Source organism: Odocoileus virginianus, chromosome 15, assembly GCF_023699985.2.
Source record: "Odocoileus virginianus isolate 20LAN1187 ecotype Illinois chromosome 15, Ovbor_1.2, whole genome shotgun sequence".
NCBI classification, from domain to species: Eukaryota; Metazoa; Chordata; class Mammalia; order Artiodactyla; family Cervidae; genus Odocoileus; species Odocoileus virginianus.
In genome coordinates, this window is record NC_069688.1 from 8,180,892 (window position 1) to 8,199,496 (window position 18,605).

Below are 18,605 nucleotides of genomic sequence, written 5' to 3' on the forward strand. Positions count from 1 at the left end.
TATACACACACACACACACACACACACACACACACACATATATATACACATACACACACACACATATATTTATATTTTTAACCCAGTATATATTTATATTTAGCTGTATCTATATTTTAAATTGTTTATAAAATTCTTATGCTATCATGTAATATTGTATTTTTTAGATTCATATAGGTTCATATCTATAGATTTAGCTCATTTTAGATAGAACATACCAAGATATATTTATCCTTTAACCTATTGAAACGTTATTGATACTTCAGTGATCACCATTGAAAATATCTCTTTGGGTTTAGATCTCAAAACACACTTACTGGAATAGAGGGTATCTGCATTTTCAACTTTTTAAGATCTTGCCAAATGGCTCTCCAGTAAGTTTGGAATGGTTTATCTCTTACAAGCAGTGGTCTCTGTAATGCTTATTCAGTTCCTTAGTGAGAATTTTATCTCATTATTTTCATTAGTAGTTCATCATGAATAAGTTTGTGCAGCTTGTTATTGTTTTCGGTAAACTTCTAGGTCATATCTTTTGCCTGGTTTTCTATTAGGTGGTTTGCCTTTTTCGGTAAACTTCTAGGTAAACTTCTAGGTCATATTTTCGGTAAACTTCTAGGTAAACTTCGGTAAACTTCTAGGTCATATCTTTTGCCTGGTTTTCTATTAGGTGGTTTGCCTTTTTCAGTAAACTTCTAGGTAAACTTCTAGGTCATATTTTCGGTAAACTTCTAGGTAAACTTCAGTAAACTTCTAGGTCATATCTTTTGCCTGGTTTTCTATTAGGTGGTTTGCCTTTTTCTTACTAGGTTTGTAAAGGTTCTTTATAATTTCTAGGTACTAATTTGTGCCTGTTATGCGAATACAACATCTGCTTTATACCTATTACCTTATTTAACCTTCATGGCAACAATCTGAGGAACGCAGGCTCAGAGAGGTTCAACAATTACCTGGATGCACATGGCCAATAGGTGACAGATCTGGATTCAAACTCAGGTCTTTCTGGCTCAAAAGCCCATCTTTGTAAACACTGGATACATGTCTCTCACATCAAGATGAAGAATCTCTCACCAAATGCCCAGGGTTCAAAGAAAGTCAAAATAGTTTCAAATTAGATTAAATGGTTAGTGGCAACAGATGTCCCATGGCCAAGCAGAAATCAGCACAAAAAAGGGCAAAAATATATATGAGCAAGATAGGCCATTTTTGTGGTAAAAATAAAAATTAGATCACCTAAAACCTACTCACTCAAAGGAAATTTAAAAAGTATTAATGGAGCATACCAGGGCTCTGGCATCAGGTCCAGACTCTGCTGCATTAGAAAGTCCCTTCCCACCTCTGGACCTCAAGTTACTCATCAGTGAAGTGAACCAATTGTACTCAATTGTGGGGCTGCATGAGACTCCTAGGTGCCTGGCACATGGTAGGTGTTCAGCATCTGTTCACTCCTATCCCATCCTTCCTTTTCAGGAGAAAGGTTTAGTTCTGAATTCTGTTTTGAGGTCTTAAGGAAAAACTTACTGTTAAATTGTTAAGTAGGATTCTAAGAGTGCACATAATTCCAAGTTCATTGCTGCTTTTCTCAGCTTCCTGACTCAAGGTTGATTGTCAGTTCGTCTTGTATTGATTCACACTCTGCTATCAACAGAATTAAATTAATGAGAAATGGAAGAGTCCATTCAGCTTTCCCTCTCGGCCATGTTTATAAATCAACAGGTCAGTAGTCACTGTGGATCCATTTAGCAGTCACAATCTGCTCATACTATTGGAATTTAACCAATCTGTAGGAGCTCGCATTGGTTCGGGGCATTTCTGCTGATTGTTCCTGGGGATTGGGTGCTTGGGAAAGTACAGAGAACCTAGCACAGGGCATCCTGGCTACATCCACACTGAGATGACCCCAATACTCGGACTCTATCTGCTCATGAGGCCCCCTCCATGACAACCCCCTGTCTCCATGGATGACAGTGAGCGCAAAACAGGGGAGGCACCCTCACTGCCAATATCTTATCGGCCCCTAGAAATTCATCCTCCTCAGCACCCCCAGTAAGGAAGACTACATCGTGACACCTGCAAGTACAAGTTTAGGAGCCAAACCTCCTGTCTTCAAATCCCAGCGCCTTCATCAACCAGCTGTGTGATCTTGAGAAAATGAATTAAAAGCGACTTAACCTCTTTAAGCCTGATTTTCTCATCTGCGAAGTGGGGGTGATAATAGTTCCTATGTTGTAAGAATATATGAGAGATAAATTGTGATAGTGGAAACTTAGCTCAAGGTCTGGCATAGAATAAGCACTTGATGAATATAAATGATTATTACAGTAAAGTCCCCTACATACGAACAAGTTCCCTTCTGAGAGTGCATTCATAAGTTCAATTTGTTGGTAAGTCTAACAAATAGATACCCAGCTAACACAATAGGCTAAATAGTACTATACTGTAATAGGTTTGTAATACTTTTCAAGCAAATAATGCATAGAAAACAAACACAAAAAATAAAGAAAACATGTTTAATCTCACAGTACAGCACCAGCTACATCACCACTGCATGTACTCTTGCTTCCAGACATCCTGGGCTTGAAATAAAGACCCCATACTTCTGTATTCTATATGTTACTGGACAACAGAGGATGCCTGCATGTACAATGTAGCCAGACACGTGAACTGACTTGCATGATTGGACATATGAATGCATCTTTGCATCCTTGAAAGGTCATAGCTTGAAGGTTTATGGGTAAGGGACTCACTGTGTTAGACATGACCCTTTCTAGAGCACAAATACTACTATTCGTAGAAATATCCCTGCTTTCATCTCTGGACCGCTGTACCATACCTGATCTCCTAAGCTGCCCTCTCAAGGCATCCTCCTCAAAGCTATCTGGTCAACTCATTATCTTTCTTAAAACCCTTAAAGGGTTCCTTGTTACCTCTAAGGAGAGAAAAGTTCGACTTGTTTGTCAAGAACTTCAAAACCCTCCCTGGAGTCCCACTGACTCCTGCGACCTTATCTCCTACAACTCCACAGGTCACTGTTTAGATCTCACATTCTAGCCATGGGAAACCACGCGCCATTGCCCACATGAACCTCTGCACTTTCTTCCCCCTTCCCAACCCGTCCTGCTCAAGACCACCTCCTCCATGAAGCCCTCTTTGATCATTCCTCATTTTCTAATCTATGCATATAATTTTTTTATCATTGCACTTATCATTAGGCTGATTGTAATCATTAATTTCCATATCTTCCTCCTCTGTTAGAATAGGAGCTTTTAAGGGCAAGGGCCATTACCCATGTTCATAATTTTGGCACTTAGTGGAGTATCTGGCAGCAGGTGTCCAATTAAATGCTTGTTGAATGAAATCAATGAGTGACTGATGGAAATAGTAGTTCATTTGGGATCATATTACACCACTAGTTCACAGTAAGCTAAGTTTCACCTACCTACACCCTATGCTCTCCTGGGTGGCTCAGTAGTAAAGAATCTACCTGCCAATGCAGGAGACATAAGAGATGCGGGTTTGATCCTGTGGGTGGGAAGATCCCCTGGAGAGGGCATGGCAACCCACTCCAGTATTCTTGCCTGGGAAGTTTCATGAACAGAGGAGGCTGGCGGGCTACATTCCATAGGGTCGCAAAGAGTCACACACAACTGAGCAACTGAGCACACATTCACGGGCTCGCAAACCAGGTGCTCCCCTTGCTGTCCGGAGAATTTGCTTCCGAATGTGAGTGTCATAACCTTTGCTATGGGCTTTGGTAGGTTCTGCAGATTCACAGATGAACAAGATACTGCAAGGAGTTTGCCTACTAAATCGCTTCAGTCGTGTCTGACTCTTTGCAACCCTGTGGACTGTAGCCCTCCAGGCTCCTCTCTCCATGGGATTCTCTAGGCAAGAATACTGGAGTGGGTTACCATGCCCTCCTCCAGGGGATCATCCTGACCCAGGAATTGAACCCACTGCCTCTTTCGTCTCCTACATGGCAGGCAGGTTCTCTACTACTGAGCCATCTGGGATAAGGAGCTTAGAAGCAAGTAATTATAAGTAAGTGCATGTTAGAAAGCCATGGGAGCTTACTGAAAAAGCATCATTGAGATGTGCATTGATAGTCAGCCTTCACCATTCACTAGATTTGTGAATTAGAGTGTCTCATTTAACATCTGAGTCTCAGTTTCTGCTTTACTGGAATAGGGAGAATAATATTTTAAGTGTTGCTGTGACAATTAAAGCAGGCAATGTACGCAAAGTGTCATTAGAGGTATGACATAAAATCAGTGCTAAGCAAATGCAGTCATTAGTATGGCAACAGAATAAAAGATAAATTCAAACTGGCTGGCTTATTTTGGGTTTCACAAGGGGAAATGGGAACTAATTGCAGCATTAAAATTTGGCATCAGATGCGCAATGGCTAATGCTCTGACTTGGTGCCTGAGATGTGAATTCTCATCCTGGGACACAAATCAGCTGTGTGACCTTGAGCAAGCATCTTATTCTTTCTGGGCTTAGTCTTCAACCAGTAATTAAAGGGCTTGCAAGGACCATCATATGATGTATGGCTGCACATAATATGGAACTGGATGGATACATTAAATTCACATTGTGTAGTATTTAATTACATAGAATTATTTTTGTAATACATACTAAGTGCAAAAATATGTTACAAAGCAGTCTGAACCCTCTGATTCTAAATTTGTAAACATAAATGTATTTTTGCATGAAGGAAAAGAAATGACATTGAGCTGATTTCCAAAATACTAATCATTGTTTTCTCTGGGTGATAGGCTGAAGAACAATGTGTGTGTGTGTGTGTGTGTGTGTGTGTGTGTGTGTGTGTGTGAATTTGAATTAGCTTCCGAATTCACTACAACTAGTATGAGTACTCTGCAATGATTAGTGCTCAAATTAAATATTAATTTTATGAGATATCAGATAAGATGGTCTCTGAAGATTGTGGTAGCCCTGAGGATCACATTATTCTACATGTGTTTTCACTTAATTATGTCCTTTTCTATGAGTATAGGGTGAGGATACTATCAAGTCAGTAATTTTGTTAATACAAATAAATTAGTTCAAAATCTCCTTGGTTTCATGTCTCTGCCACTTAATATCTGGCAAAGTATTACAGTTTTGTACAAATTTCAGCCATTTGGCTCTCTTTGGAAGTTCTTCAAATAGTCATCAAAGTTACAAAGAAAAAAAAAAATCCTTTCAAATCACAATTTTTTCTGGATGTTCTTTGGCCTAACTAACTTACTCTCATATTCTATAGTCTCTACTTAGGCCATATTTTTTCCATTTGAAGTACATCCTGAAGACTTAACAACTGTTCATAATTTTCCTTTATTTTTTTTTCCAAATGTGATCTAGTCATCTGTCTATTTTTAGTCAACCACTACTTTCAAAATGATTCAAGATGTATTTACGTTCTCTCTTGAAGGTATGTTTTATGTGATAAGTTGCTGAGCTTTAAAAATTCTTCTGCATCAGAAAGGAAAGCATATCAGAAGTGCCAGTCAGGGCAGCAGTTCGGGCTATATTCATGAGGAGCTAAACATAGGACACATCCCATTCAATCTATGCCAAGTGAATGAGTGACTTTGTAAAATACCACCACTAGCAGCAAGTTGATGTACTGGTAGCTTTAAGGGATAAAGAGAGTACATGCCAAGCATGTATGTTGCCAAGATTTGGTCAATTATTTCTCACAGTTAAGGGGGTAAATGCAATTAGTGTCCTTCACAAGGCAACAGACTGAGGCTTAGAGGTATTAAGTAGCTTGTCCAAGGGCAAACCGTTGGTCAGTAGCAGAACTGAGATTGGAAGCTGGGTTCTGCTTGAGTACAAAGCTCATGAATTGATTTTGTTAGGTGTCCACAAGCTTTAAAGTCCAGAGAATTGTGACTTGAAAAAAGGGTTGTGTTAGTATGTCCCTGTGCTCAGCACTATGGTGACTGTGACCAAATGAATGAATGAATCCTAGCCCCTAAAATTCTGGATGACAATATATGACTTACAGTCCAGCTGTAAGCTGTATGGCTCTACCAGATCTGAGCACTCTCTCCTGCTGAGTCTGCGTGTGGCCTCAGACTGGAGGCATGGTATTTATTTATCCTCCCTACACTACAGGCTTGTAAACCAGCCACTAGCTAAGCAAGATCTATGTCTTATACCTATAGACTCTGCTCCCCCCTTTTCCTCCCAAACTCTTCAGTTCAGTTTAGTTCAGTCGCTCAGTCGTGTCCAACTCTTTGCGACCCCACGGACTGCAGCACACCAGGCCTCCCTGTCCATCACCAACTCCCGGGGCTTACCCAAACTCATGTCCATTGAGTTGGTGATGCCATCCAACCATCTCATCCTCTGTCATCCCCTCCTCCCACTTTTAATCTTTCCCAGCATCATTCTTTTCAAATGAGTCAGCTCTTCGCATCAGGTGGCCAAGGTATTGGAGTCTCAGCTTCAGCATCAGTCCTTCAGATGAACATTCAGGACTGATCTCCTTTAGGATGGACTCTTATCAGCCTTAAGCATTCGGCTCTTGAGTCTCGCCTGAATATACAGCCTAGTTTACTTTCTCTTCCCTTATATTCCATGGCAACCAGGGTGTATCCTTACTATGGGGTGTACCACGTTATGAAATCATCTGTCTAGCTCTTTCCTTTACTGAACTGTATTGAGGGCAAAGGCAAGGTGTCTTCTTCAGTTCTGTATCCTAGCATGTGCCTGGTACATAGTAGATGGTCAATAATTATGTGCATCATTGGGGCTACAGAAAAGTTTCATCTATTATCAGCATCTTATCTCCAAGGAAAAGCAGATGGAACTAGGAATTCACGAATCTGCATCTTGTTGCAGCCTACAGAGTTCCTTGGAGCCCTGGGTCCTCATGCACACAGTATCTCCCCAAGAGAAAGCACATTTCCATTCCCAAGGCTCTATTTTGCCTGGAGAGCTGGACTGGGTCTGGCCCTGTGTAAGCTGGAAGGGTCTTTTATTGTAAAGCTAGGTGAGAAGCTGGCCTTGGCAGCTGAGTTCATGCTGTCATTTCCCTGAGCCCCATGCTACTCCTGCTAGTCTCCAGGGAGAATAGAAAAGAGAAGGCTGGAGATGGCCTGGGTGCTGCCATAGTTATGCCCATTCTGCTCTCTCTGAGCCCTGCATCTCATCTCTGATGGCCCCATTGTGTCCTTTAACACATCAGAGTCAAGTTACCTCTGAATGAGTTCTGAGTGTATGTATGCTTGTGGTTGGGAAGCTATAAAACAAAGGAGTGATGTGATCTGGTTTTGTTGTTGTTCAGTCACTAAGTCATGTCCGACTCGGCGACCCCAAGGACTGCAGCATGCCAGGTTCCTCTGTCCTTCACCATCTCCTGGACTTTGCTCAAACTCATGTTCATTGAGTCAGTGATGCCATCAAACCACCTCGTCTTCTGTTGCCCTCTTTTCTTCTTGCCCTCGATCTTTCTGTCTTTCATGGTATTAAAAAAAACAAAACTCTAGCAGCCATGCAGAAAAGAGATTGTAAAGGAGAACAACAGTGCCCAAAACTGCAATAAGATTTTTTTATAAAAACCTAAGTGTTATTCTTCTCATCCTGCCCCCAATCCCTCCCAGCATCAGGGTCTTTTCCAATGCTGCAATTGATGGGGTCACAAAGAGTCGGACACGACTGAGCGATTGAACTGAACTGAAGTGTTATTCTTAGAGCACTTAGAACAGGTACTGCCACATAACAAGTCCAATGTGCCTGTCTCTTAAAGAGGACAACATTGAAGAAAGAGAATGTCTGTCTTTATGTGGACCTTTGTGACAAGAAAGTGTAAGAGCTCCTTGAAATTTAGAAAAAAGCTTTTTGCAATAGAAGACATCATTATTAATGAGAATGCATTGTCTAGATGCTAGATTCTGGAGTCTTCCACCAGGTATGACCTACATGACCTTGTAGCCTTGAGGGTCAACTGGTTTCTGATTAGCCTATGTGGAGGCCTTCAGAGAGCCCCTATCATATAGTGGGAGCTCAGAAAACAACTGTTCCTTTCTTTTTATCCCACTGCACTCTGAATCTCAGTTTCATAATGGGTCTCCTTGAAGTCCCTTCATAATTGTCAATAACCATGCCACTATTTGCATTTATTCTCCTGACAGAGATTTCCTGGGGACCAAGGAAGCATCACTGCTGCTAATGGCCATGTTCCTTCTTGCTGTGTTCTACCATGGACAGCAGGTAATCTGACGTTTTCCTCTGACTGCCTGTGATTACCTGGCATTTCCTGCTGCCGTAAAATTGGCCTGGGGGGCCACCACTCATCTCTGTGGTAAATGACTTTTAGTAGCTTTCAGCAAATAGCGATTCTTCTTTTTCTTCTTATTTTCTTTTGTTTCTTTCCCTTTTTTTCCCCCTCTTGGTGGAGCCATGCATGGCTTGTGGGATCTTAGCTTCCTGACCAGGGTTTGAACCTAGGCCCCGGTAGTTAAAAGCACTGAGTCCTAACCACTGGATGGCCAGGGAATTCCCAGCAAGTTGTGATTCTTAACAAAGCAATTACTAGTATGGAACACTTAATAAAAAACTAAGATGGAGATGATTTGGAGAGCAATATGGTTTTCATTCCTTTTAGGTGTATCTCTTTCAATGAAACTATTATAAGGAAAAAATGAAAAAAACCGTTCAATTTCTGGCTAAGGCCATCTGGGATCTCTCCCAGTTCTGTTGCCTGGATAAAACTATTACTATGGAAGTCGACCTGGTGGGACAGTGGCAAAGATTCTTCCTGTCAGTGTAGAAGACCCAGGTTCGATCCCTGGATCAGGAAGATCCCCTAGGGAAGGAAATGGCAACCCACTCAAGTATTCTTGCCTGGGAGATCCCATGGATAGAGGAGCCTGGCGGGCTATAGTCCATGGGGTCACAAAGGGTCCAACACAACCTAGCAACTAAACAATGGAAGTTGTATAAATAAGGTAAACATTCAGGTTTGGGGATTTTGTGTTTTGGCTTTTTTTTTTTTCTATTGGAGTATGGTTGAGTTAAAATGTTATGTTAGTTTCAGATGTACAGCAAAGCGATTCAGTTATATATATCTCTCTTCTTTTTCAAAATCTTTTCCCATTTAGGTTATTATACAGTATTGAGTTCAGATAGTAAAGAATCTGCCTGCAACTCAGGAGACACAGGTTCAATCCCTGGGTTGGAAAGATCCTCCGGAGAATGAAATGGCAACCCACTCCAATGTTCTTGCCTGGAGAATCCCATGGAGAGAGGAGTCTGGTGTGCTACAGTCCACAGGATCGCAAAGAATCAGACATGGCTTAGCAACTAACATACACACACAATATGCACAGAGTATGGAGCAAAGTTCTCTGTGCTGTACAATTGTTGTTTGTTTGCTAAGTCACGTCTGACCTTTATGCACTTCCGTGGACTATATAGCCCACCAGGCTCCTCTGTCCACAGACTTTTCCAGGCAAGGATACTGGAGTGAGTTGCCATTTCCTTCTTCCTTGTTGGTTACCTATTTTAAATATAGGTATGTGTACATGTCACCTGAGTGGTGCTAGTGGTAAAGAACCCACTTGGCAATGCATGAGACATAAGAGATGTGGGTTCGATTTCTGGGTTAGGAAGATCCCCTGGAGGAAGGTATGGCAACTGACTCCAGTATTCTTGCCTGGAGAATCCCATGGACAAAGGAGCCTGGAAAACTACAGTCCATAGGGTCACACAGAGTAGGATATGACTGAAACAACTTAGCATGCACGAACACAGGTACATGTCTATTCCAAACTCCCAGTCAGGCTTGAGGACCATCCTAACCAAAGTTCCAATCCCACCCTGCCTCCAAGAAGTTTGTGACCTTCTCCCTGACTCTCTGCTTCCTCTTCTTTACAAAAAGATAGTAATTCCTGACTAGGGCTGTTTTGAAGAATCATTTGAGATTATTGTATGTAGCATTTTGAGTGCTGCCTTTCAGAGATAGAGGAGGCACTTCATCATTGATTTGTCCTGAGTAGATAAAGTGCCTAGAGTATTGATGCCACTTCCCCGTCTGCCAGGATCTGGGGCGGGCACCGTGGATAGCCTCGTATAAAACCCCGTCCCTAGCCCCAAGGCTTCCTGTCTCCTGGAGGAGAGTGGACCCTAAATAATGCAATGTGGGATATGCTATGAGTGAATCAGCCTTGTCCAAGGACCGCAAGAGTCAGAGAAGCAAGAAATTATTCTGCATGGAGCATCATACCAGACCTCATCCAAGAGATGTCACCTGTTCTCCACAGCCGGTAAGATTTCTCCATGCGGACACAGAGCATGAATGCAGCAGCACTCATCACTTTCTGCAGAGCCAGGCACTGTCTGCTTCACTGCTGTGCTCTGGATCCCAGCCTGTCTGTCTGTGCGTGTACTTCAAAAAAAAAGTAACCAGGAAAGGATAAAAAACAAGACTATCAGCCAGAGTAGAAATAGAAACATACCACTGAGAAATCACCATGGAGACAGGGAGGTAACGAATCCTGAGAAACCAGGGATGAAACAGCCCAAAACCCCAGGAAGCTAGAGATACATACATAAAGTTATTTGTAATAAAGCGGGATGGTAACATGTTGTTTAGTCATGAAGTCATGTCTGACTCTTTTGTGACCCTGTGGGCTATAGCCCACCAGGCTTCTCTGTCCATGGATTTCCCGGGCAAGAAAACTGGAGTAGTAGGTTGCCAGGGAATCTTCCCAACCCAGCAATCGATATTGCGTCCCCTGCTTGGCAGGTGTATTCTTCACCACTGAACCACCTGGGAAGCCGATGGTAAAATGTACTCAGGGGGACAAAATAAATAAAACTAAACTTGGCAATCGAAGAAAAGGAGGCAAGAGTTAGCATGTATTGGCCTCCTACTATGTGTCTGGCACTTCTTTGTATTATCGAATCATATCAACAACCTGAATGGTCGTTATTATGGATCCTGCTTTACAGATGAAGGAAATCAGGCTACTGAGCTAGAAAGTGAGAAAAGTATAATTCAACCCCAGATCTGTCTCCAGAGCCCACCTTTCCACTTTCTCAATCGGGGGAAAAACAAAAGGCACTGTCTGTGCATCTTCACGACACCAAGGGCATTCAATCCTGCAATACGACCTCACCTTGCCCTTCAGTTTCAGCTGAAACACTAAGCCAAAGGTCAAAGTCTGGCCATTGGCAGAATCCCCCTACTTAGGTCTTTCCGGTTTTCTGTGAGAGCTGGGATCGTGTCCTCCACATCCTGATGGCTTCTAGTCACAGGGGAGAAATTCTTCATCTGACATGCAAATGACAAGCCATTTGAGGGCTGTGAAGACAGAATCAGACAAGGCAATCCTATAGAAAAGTGTCGTATTCTCCATCACACGGTTTTAAACTGACAAGTGAGAAGTTCTCAGAGAATTCTCTTATGCTAAGAGAGCGTAAGTTCAGAATGGGGAGGGGGTCCTCATTCTAAAATAGGAAGGCTGTTTCTACCTTCCCTGTCACCTTAAGGAATTACTCTGTGCCTGTTAGTGCCTCCGCAAAGCCCTTCTGAAATTTCTGATTCAGTTTATTCTATTCTCCATTTGTCCTGCAAAAGCAGATACCCTCATCTCATGAAGAATATGAATAAAGAGCAAGTGAGTGAATGGTGAGGGCCTGAGTACTTAAGTGATATCTGATTATTTTCTTTTTTATTTTTAACCTTCAAAAGGTTTTTTAAGAGATTTTTTTAATGTGGATCATTTTTAAAGGCTTTATTGAATTTGCTACAATATTGTTTCTGTTTCACGCTTTGGTTTTTTTGACTGCAAGTCATCTGGGATGTTAGTTCCCCGACCAGGGATTAAACCTGCCCCCCTTGCATTGGAAAGCAGTCTTAACCAGTGGACCACCAGGGAAGTCCCTCAAAAGGTTTTAAAATGACAGAACTACATCCCATAACTGTAGCAGTTACAGATGTAACCTTTGGAGCGGGGTAGATACCATTCAAATCCCTACTCTGGCACTCAGTAAATATGTGACCTTCAGTCATTTATCTAACTTTCTGTGTCTTTGTTTTCTCACCTATAAAGTGGGTACGATAGTAACAGTTTTTGTAGGTTTTTTTTGTAGTATCATATGAGAATATAATTATAATTCACTTCTCCCAGTGATTTGCACTTGGAGTAAGTGCTCAAACATCGTGAGCTATTAATATTTTACTTTGGAAGCAAGAGTCTGAGACAAACGGAGAAAGTGTTATCATCCGTCTGGTCCCAAGGCAGCAGCAGAGACTCAAGTCACTTGAGGTCACAAAGTCAAGGAGAACCAGACAGAAACAGGGATGCAAATGATCCATCCAGCTTTTCGGTCCATGCCCTCTCCACCACGTGGTGCTGCCTATCTGTTAGAGGGTACCTTTCTGCAGAACTGCATCACCTCGAGCATCATTTCATGACGCCCATCAGAGTCCTGTTCATCCGGATCAAGTCCGTCCACTTCTGAGTCTGCTACCTGCTCCCACTGTGTTCCCTGGTGACTCAGAGGCCCTCTATTTTTACTAAAGCCTGAATAATCCCCACTGATGCCTGTACACAGCAGCAGCCCAGTGGGAGCAAGTGTAATTGTACATCTCCAGAGTGACGGAGGCGGTTATGCAACCGAATAATTGGGAACTCTCATTCTGCACATATGTGAAAGCGATACGCCAAACACTTCCTCCTCCTCCGAGGCAGGTGAACTTCACGAACATTGGACAGAAGAGAGCAGGCAGCCAGGTGCCTCCCACCTCGTGCCTGATTCATTGCAGCCCTGAGGTTTGGGCTTGGCCTCAGCTCTCCTTTCAGAGCAGAGGACGTCACACCTGTGCACAGAGATAGAGATTAATGAGGTGAGGTCTCTAGTTGCTTGCTTCCGGGTCTGATAAAGATAGGCACTGGGATTGTGCAGCTTAGAAAGACCCAAGCCTTGGGACCAAATTATTAAATTTGCATTCCAGCAAGGCTCCTGGAAGAATAGGTGACCTTGAGATGCTCAGCCTCTCAGACCTGACATTTCTTTACCTGCAAAAGGAAAAGTCTAATAGTTATCTATCAGGAGTTGGGGAACAGCTGAATGAAGTCACGTTCATAGAGTGCAGGGGTTAAGAATCGCAGCTTGGAGTTCAAATGCCCTGAGTTCAAAGCCCAGACGCTGTTTGTGAAACCTTGGGCACCTGACTTCACCTTCCTGCGCCTCCGTTTCCTCAGTTATCAAACGGGCATAAAAAAGTACCTGCTTTGTTGAGCCATAGTGTGATTAAGAGACTTTCAGTATGTTTGAAATGCTAAGTACAGTGCCCAGTTCAAGACAAGGACTCAGTCTGTGTTAATTATCATTCTGTGTTAAGAGCCTGGCACAAAACATATAAACAATGTTTGTTAGTTCTTTTGGTGCTCTTTTCTTTTTTGTTTTATAAACTCATAAATTTATTTCTCCCAGTAGAGGATAGGAAGTCCAAGACCAAGGTGCTGGCAGATTCAGTGTCTGGTGAGGAGGACCCACATCCTGGTTCATAGGCATCTTCTCACTACATCTTCACATGGCAGAAGGCACAGGGACATCTCTGGGATCTCTTTTATAGACATTAATCCCATTCATGAGGGTTCAACCTCATGGCCTAAACACCTCCCAAAGGTCCCACCTCCTAAGACCATCACTTTGAGGGTTAAGATTTCAAAATATGAATTTTGAGGGCACACAAACCCTTGGTACTGTTTTCATATAGCCAGTTCCTAAAGTGGTTTGGGAAGGGAAATCAGAATACAAAAAGTTGAAAAGGGTTATTCATTTGCTTTATCTTGCAACTCAGATACAATGCAAGTGAAAGTATCAGTCGCTCAGTCATGTCCGACTCTTTGTGACCCCGTGGACTGTGGCCCACCAGACTCCTCTGTCAGTGGAATTCTTCAGGCAAGAATACTGGAGTGGGTAGCCACTCCCTTCTCCAGGGACTCTTCCCAGCCCAGAGACGGAACCCAGGTCTCCCACATCACAGGCAGATTCCTCACTCTCTTAGCCACCAAGGAAACCCCACAGATACAATCAGTTCAGTTCAGTTGCTGTCATGTCCAACTCTTTGCAACCCCATGGACTGCAGCACACCAGGCTTCCCTGTCCATCACCAACTCCCAGAGCTTGCTCAGACTCATGTCTATTGAGTCGGTGATGCCATCCAGCCATCTTGTCCTCTGTCGTCCCCTTCTCCTTCTGCCTTCAATCTTTCCCAGCATCAGGGTCTTTTCTGATGAGTCAGTTCTTTGCCTCAGGTGGCCAAAGTATTGGAGCTTCAGCTTCAGCATCAGTCCTTCTAATGTATATTCAGGACTGATTTCCTTTAGTACTTGGCTGGTTTGATCTCCTTGCAGTCCAAGGGACTGTCAAGAGTCTTTTCCAAACCACAATAATATAACAATAATACCACAGACATCACCACCTACCAGGTGATTGTTGTAAACACTTTGAATATTCTTGTTGAGCTCTTTTTAGCCTTAGAATATTTCTCTCCACGAATGTGCCTTCAACTTATTATTTTAAAAGACATTTGGAATAATTATTCTCTGTGTGCTTATACCTGTAGGTTTGCTTCTTTGTTTGAGCTTTTAAAAATTCCATCTGGTTTCATAATTAAGTAAAATTCCATGATTCAAAAGTCAGGTTTATAAAACAAGATATAATTTTTAAAGTTTAAATGTTTCCCTTTTCCTTCACCCCACCTTTCTCATCTCATTGTAATTATTTTTTACGTTTTTGTAATTTAATTTTTAATAAATATATATATATGTGGAGAGAGATATATATAGATATCCCCTTTCCTTAGATCAATAATAGCAAACTGTGCGTATATTTCTCCACCTTAGATACCAACCCATCAAAGTACATATAGAGAAATATTCTTCATTTCTTTTTATAGCCGTATATAAGTTTATTCAACCAGCAAAATGAGCACTTGGATTGTTTCCAGCTTTTGCTATTAGAAATTCTGCTGAAAGAATAACCTTGCACCTCTGCCTTTTCATACTTTTGCCATTCACTGAGACTTGCACATAAGACAAAGAACTAGCTGAATTTTTTTAAGCCCTTGAATTCAGGGCGTCTAACCATGTGTTTAACAGTGCAACATATTATTCATTTCAACAGTTAAAGACTTTGAAATAATGACATTACCAAAAGCTCTCATAAATATGGTTTGTGAGATTTTTTAGAAAGGAAACTGCCCACTTTCCAATGAAAAGACATGCTAAGATGAGAGAAGTTGGGGAAGGGTGGATACATGTATATGTATGGTGGAGTCCCTTTGCTGTCCACCTGAAATATCAATACAAAAGATAAAGTTTTTAAGAAAGAGTAACAATTTTTAAAAATTAAAAAACAAACAGGATTTTAGGAGAAGAGGGAACTGCTCCTGCTGCTGCTGCTGAGTCGCTTCAGTCGTGTCCGACTCTGCGTGACCCCACAAATGGGAGCCCACCAGGCTCCCCCATCCTTGGGATTCTCCAGGCAAGAACACTAGAGTGGGCTGCCATTTCCTTCTCCAGTGCATGAAAGTGAAAAGTGAAAGTGAAGTTGCTCAGTCGTGTCCGACTCAGCGACCCCATGGAGAAGGCTCCAGTACTCTTGCTTGGAAATCCCATGGACGAAGAGGGAACTAATAGGTATTAAATACCTACTGTGAGTCATATGTTCTCCCTACAACTTCCTAAATAATTCCTGACCCAGGGATTGAACCCACGTCTCCTGCACTGCAGGTGGATTCTTTACCACTGAGCCACTGGGAAGTCCTTGTTGTATAGATTAAAGGCATTAATATATGTGTATTATTAGAACAGTTCCTGGCACCATCTGATCAGCATAGCCTACGTGTTAGCTGCTTTTACTACTGTAATTTGTCGAATCAAGACATATTAATGGAACACCAACCCTGTGCCAGGAAGGTTTTTATATGGCAAGGATGTGATTTGAATGGGGGGGAGAACCCTGACCTCACAGCACCTGCAGTGCACAGTGGAGGAAAGAAACAACGACAAAATCCCAGGTGCCGCAGTGCTCGGAACGGGAGGCACGCGGCCCCGTAAAAGCTACTCATCTTCCGGTCTCCTGGTGTCAGGCAAAGGCCTCCCGAAATGTTCGGCTTGGGTTCTGTCTCATGTCCAGAGGGCTCCGGAGAAACCCTGTCCACCTCCCACGGACGTGTGTCTGAGCCCCTTCCTCCCCTTCTGTCCCCTGAATTGCAGCTGGAGTACACGGCCCGCCTGGACTTCCTGTGGCGAGTGCAGGCCAAAGAGGAGATCAACGAGATGAAGGAGCTGAGAGAGCACAATGAGAACATGCTGCGGAACATCCTGCCCAGCCACGTGGCCCGCCACTTCCTGGAGAAGGACCGGGACAACGAGGTGAGCCCAGGCTCGTCCGCCCCAAGGCCGGGAGGCCGCGGGAGGGCTGCGGTAGGACACCCTGATCCCAGGCGCGCAGAGGGCCCCACTGTCCTCACCTGAGCATGGAGGCCAGGCCCACTCCTCAGCACTCTGAAACACACATGTGGCCTCCCCAGTTTCTGGTATCTCATCTGTAAGATGCATGTAATAAGGTCACTAGTGCAAGACTGAGTTGGAATTTTAAAGTTTTACATAGATGTGTGTGTGTGTGTGTGTGTGTGTGTACATATATATAATTCCAACAATTCCACTTTGGAGTTGTGTAACCAACAGGACTGAAAGTAGAGTCACAAAGAAATAGCTCTGCACATTCATATTCATAGCAACATTATTTATAATACCAGAATGTTGGGATCATCCAAGACTCCATCAAAAGATAAATGGATAAGGGAAACGGGGTCTATATGTACAGTGGAATGTTGTGTCTGTACGTACAGTGGAATGTTGTGTCTATACATGCAGTGGAATGTTGTTCAGTCTTTGGAAGGAAGTAAATTCTGATACATGCTACAACATGGATGAAGCCTGAAGACACTACAGAAAGTGAAGTAAGCCTTAGCCTTTGACCACAAAAGGGCAGCTTTGTCTAAGCAAAGCAAACTAAACCTTCCTGGTATCTTAGTCACAACAAACAGTCGAAAAATATTTCTCAGGCACAGACTGTGCAATAAACATCTAAAAGGCCCTGGGACACTTCTGGGGGATTAACTAGACAAGGGCTTGCCATCGTGTAGCTTATATTCAAATGGGGGCAGAGAGATAACAGCCCAGTACAAAAGTGCACTGTGAGGGCACTGCTCTGATGGGTGAACAAAGATTACCTGCTAGTAGCAGCTGGCATGGACAGGTGTGATCAGGGGAGATGCCCACCCCTGACCTGCGACTGAGTGATAGGAAGGACCAAGTCATCCTAGTAGAGTGGGGAAGAGGCAGGACGATCCAGGAAAGAGAGAACAGCACAAGCAGAGACACGGGGTGAGGATGAGCTTGGGGTGCCCACAGAACAGGAAGGCCAGGCTAGGGGATTGTCTCGGTTCCCCAAGGCCGTTATAATAAATACTGCATGACTTAAAGCAACAGAAACGTATTGTCTCACAGTTCTGGCAGCCAAAATCTGAAATCAATGCAGTAACATGACCATGCTCCCTCTGAAGTCTCTAGGAAGAATTCTTCCTCCTCTTCCAGCTTCTGGTGGCCTCAAGCACCCCTTGGCTTGTGGCCACATCAGTCTAATCTCTGCCTTAGTCACATGGCCTTCCCCCTGCTTATAAGGGCATGTATCCTCTTTTCATATGAGGACACCAGTTGTTAGATTTAGGACTCTTTCTTTCCAATATGACCTCATCTTAGCTTAATCATGTTTGCAAAGACCCCGTTTCCAAATAAGGGCGCATTGTGAGGTTGTGGAAAGAAAGAAAGGGAAAGGGAAAGTCGCTCAGTCATGTCTGACTCTTTGCAACCCCATGGACTATACAGTCCATGGAATTCTCCAGGCCAGAATACTGGAGTGGGTAGCCTTTCCCTTCTCCAGATCTTCCCAACCCAGGGATCGAACCCAGATCTCCCACACTGCAGGCAGATTCTTTAGGAGTTGAACCACATGGGAAGCCCAGGTTGTGCGGGGGACGTGAATTTGGAACACTTCCCATTCCAAGGATGAAGAGTGATGAGTGATGCGAGAAGAACCGGGGCCAGGGCCTGGCAGCTGGGTCTTAAGGAGTATGGTAGGGTTTGGGCACCCTTTTAAGTGCTGTGTGACCCTTTGGAAAGTGTGTTGCCTAATCTGACCGAATGCTAATAGAGTGTGGAGAAGAGAGTCACAAAACCAGAAACTAGTTAGGAGAGTCTAAAATAGCCCAGGAAAGAGTCTGATGGGGAGGCCTAAGATGTAGCAGTGAGATAGAAATGGATGAATCCTAGGTACCTTTACAGGTTGGAATCAACAGGACTCAATAATGGAGTAGATGTGAAAGATGAGAAATGAAAAAAAAAAAAACACAAAATCAAGCCATTTGGTTGAAAAAAGTAACTCAAGAGGGAAATAAAAGATGCCCTTAAAGACCTGAAGGGTTATCGCATGAGAGGGACTGACCTTGCTCTGTGAGACTCCAGAGGGCAGACCCAGGGCTGTGGATGGCCCTCGGGGGATATTTCTGTGTT

General features: G+C 43.1%; 1 protein-coding gene across 3 annotated transcripts in view; it reads left to right on the forward strand.

Moving 5' to 3' along the window:
- Positions 1 to 18,605, forward strand: part of ADCY8 (adenylate cyclase 8) — a 229,144-nt gene that overhangs the window by 193,645 nt on the left and 16,894 nt on the right. For all 3 annotated transcript variants that reach the window (XM_020875262.2, XM_020875263.2, XM_020875264.2), the window contains 2 exons: positions 8,142 to 8,220; positions 16,245 to 16,403. In XM_020875262.2, coding sequence (XP_020730921.2) covers positions 8,142 to 8,220; positions 16,245 to 16,403 — 238 coding nt within the window. The remainder of the gene's footprint in view (positions 1 to 8,141; positions 8,221 to 16,244; positions 16,404 to 18,605) is intronic.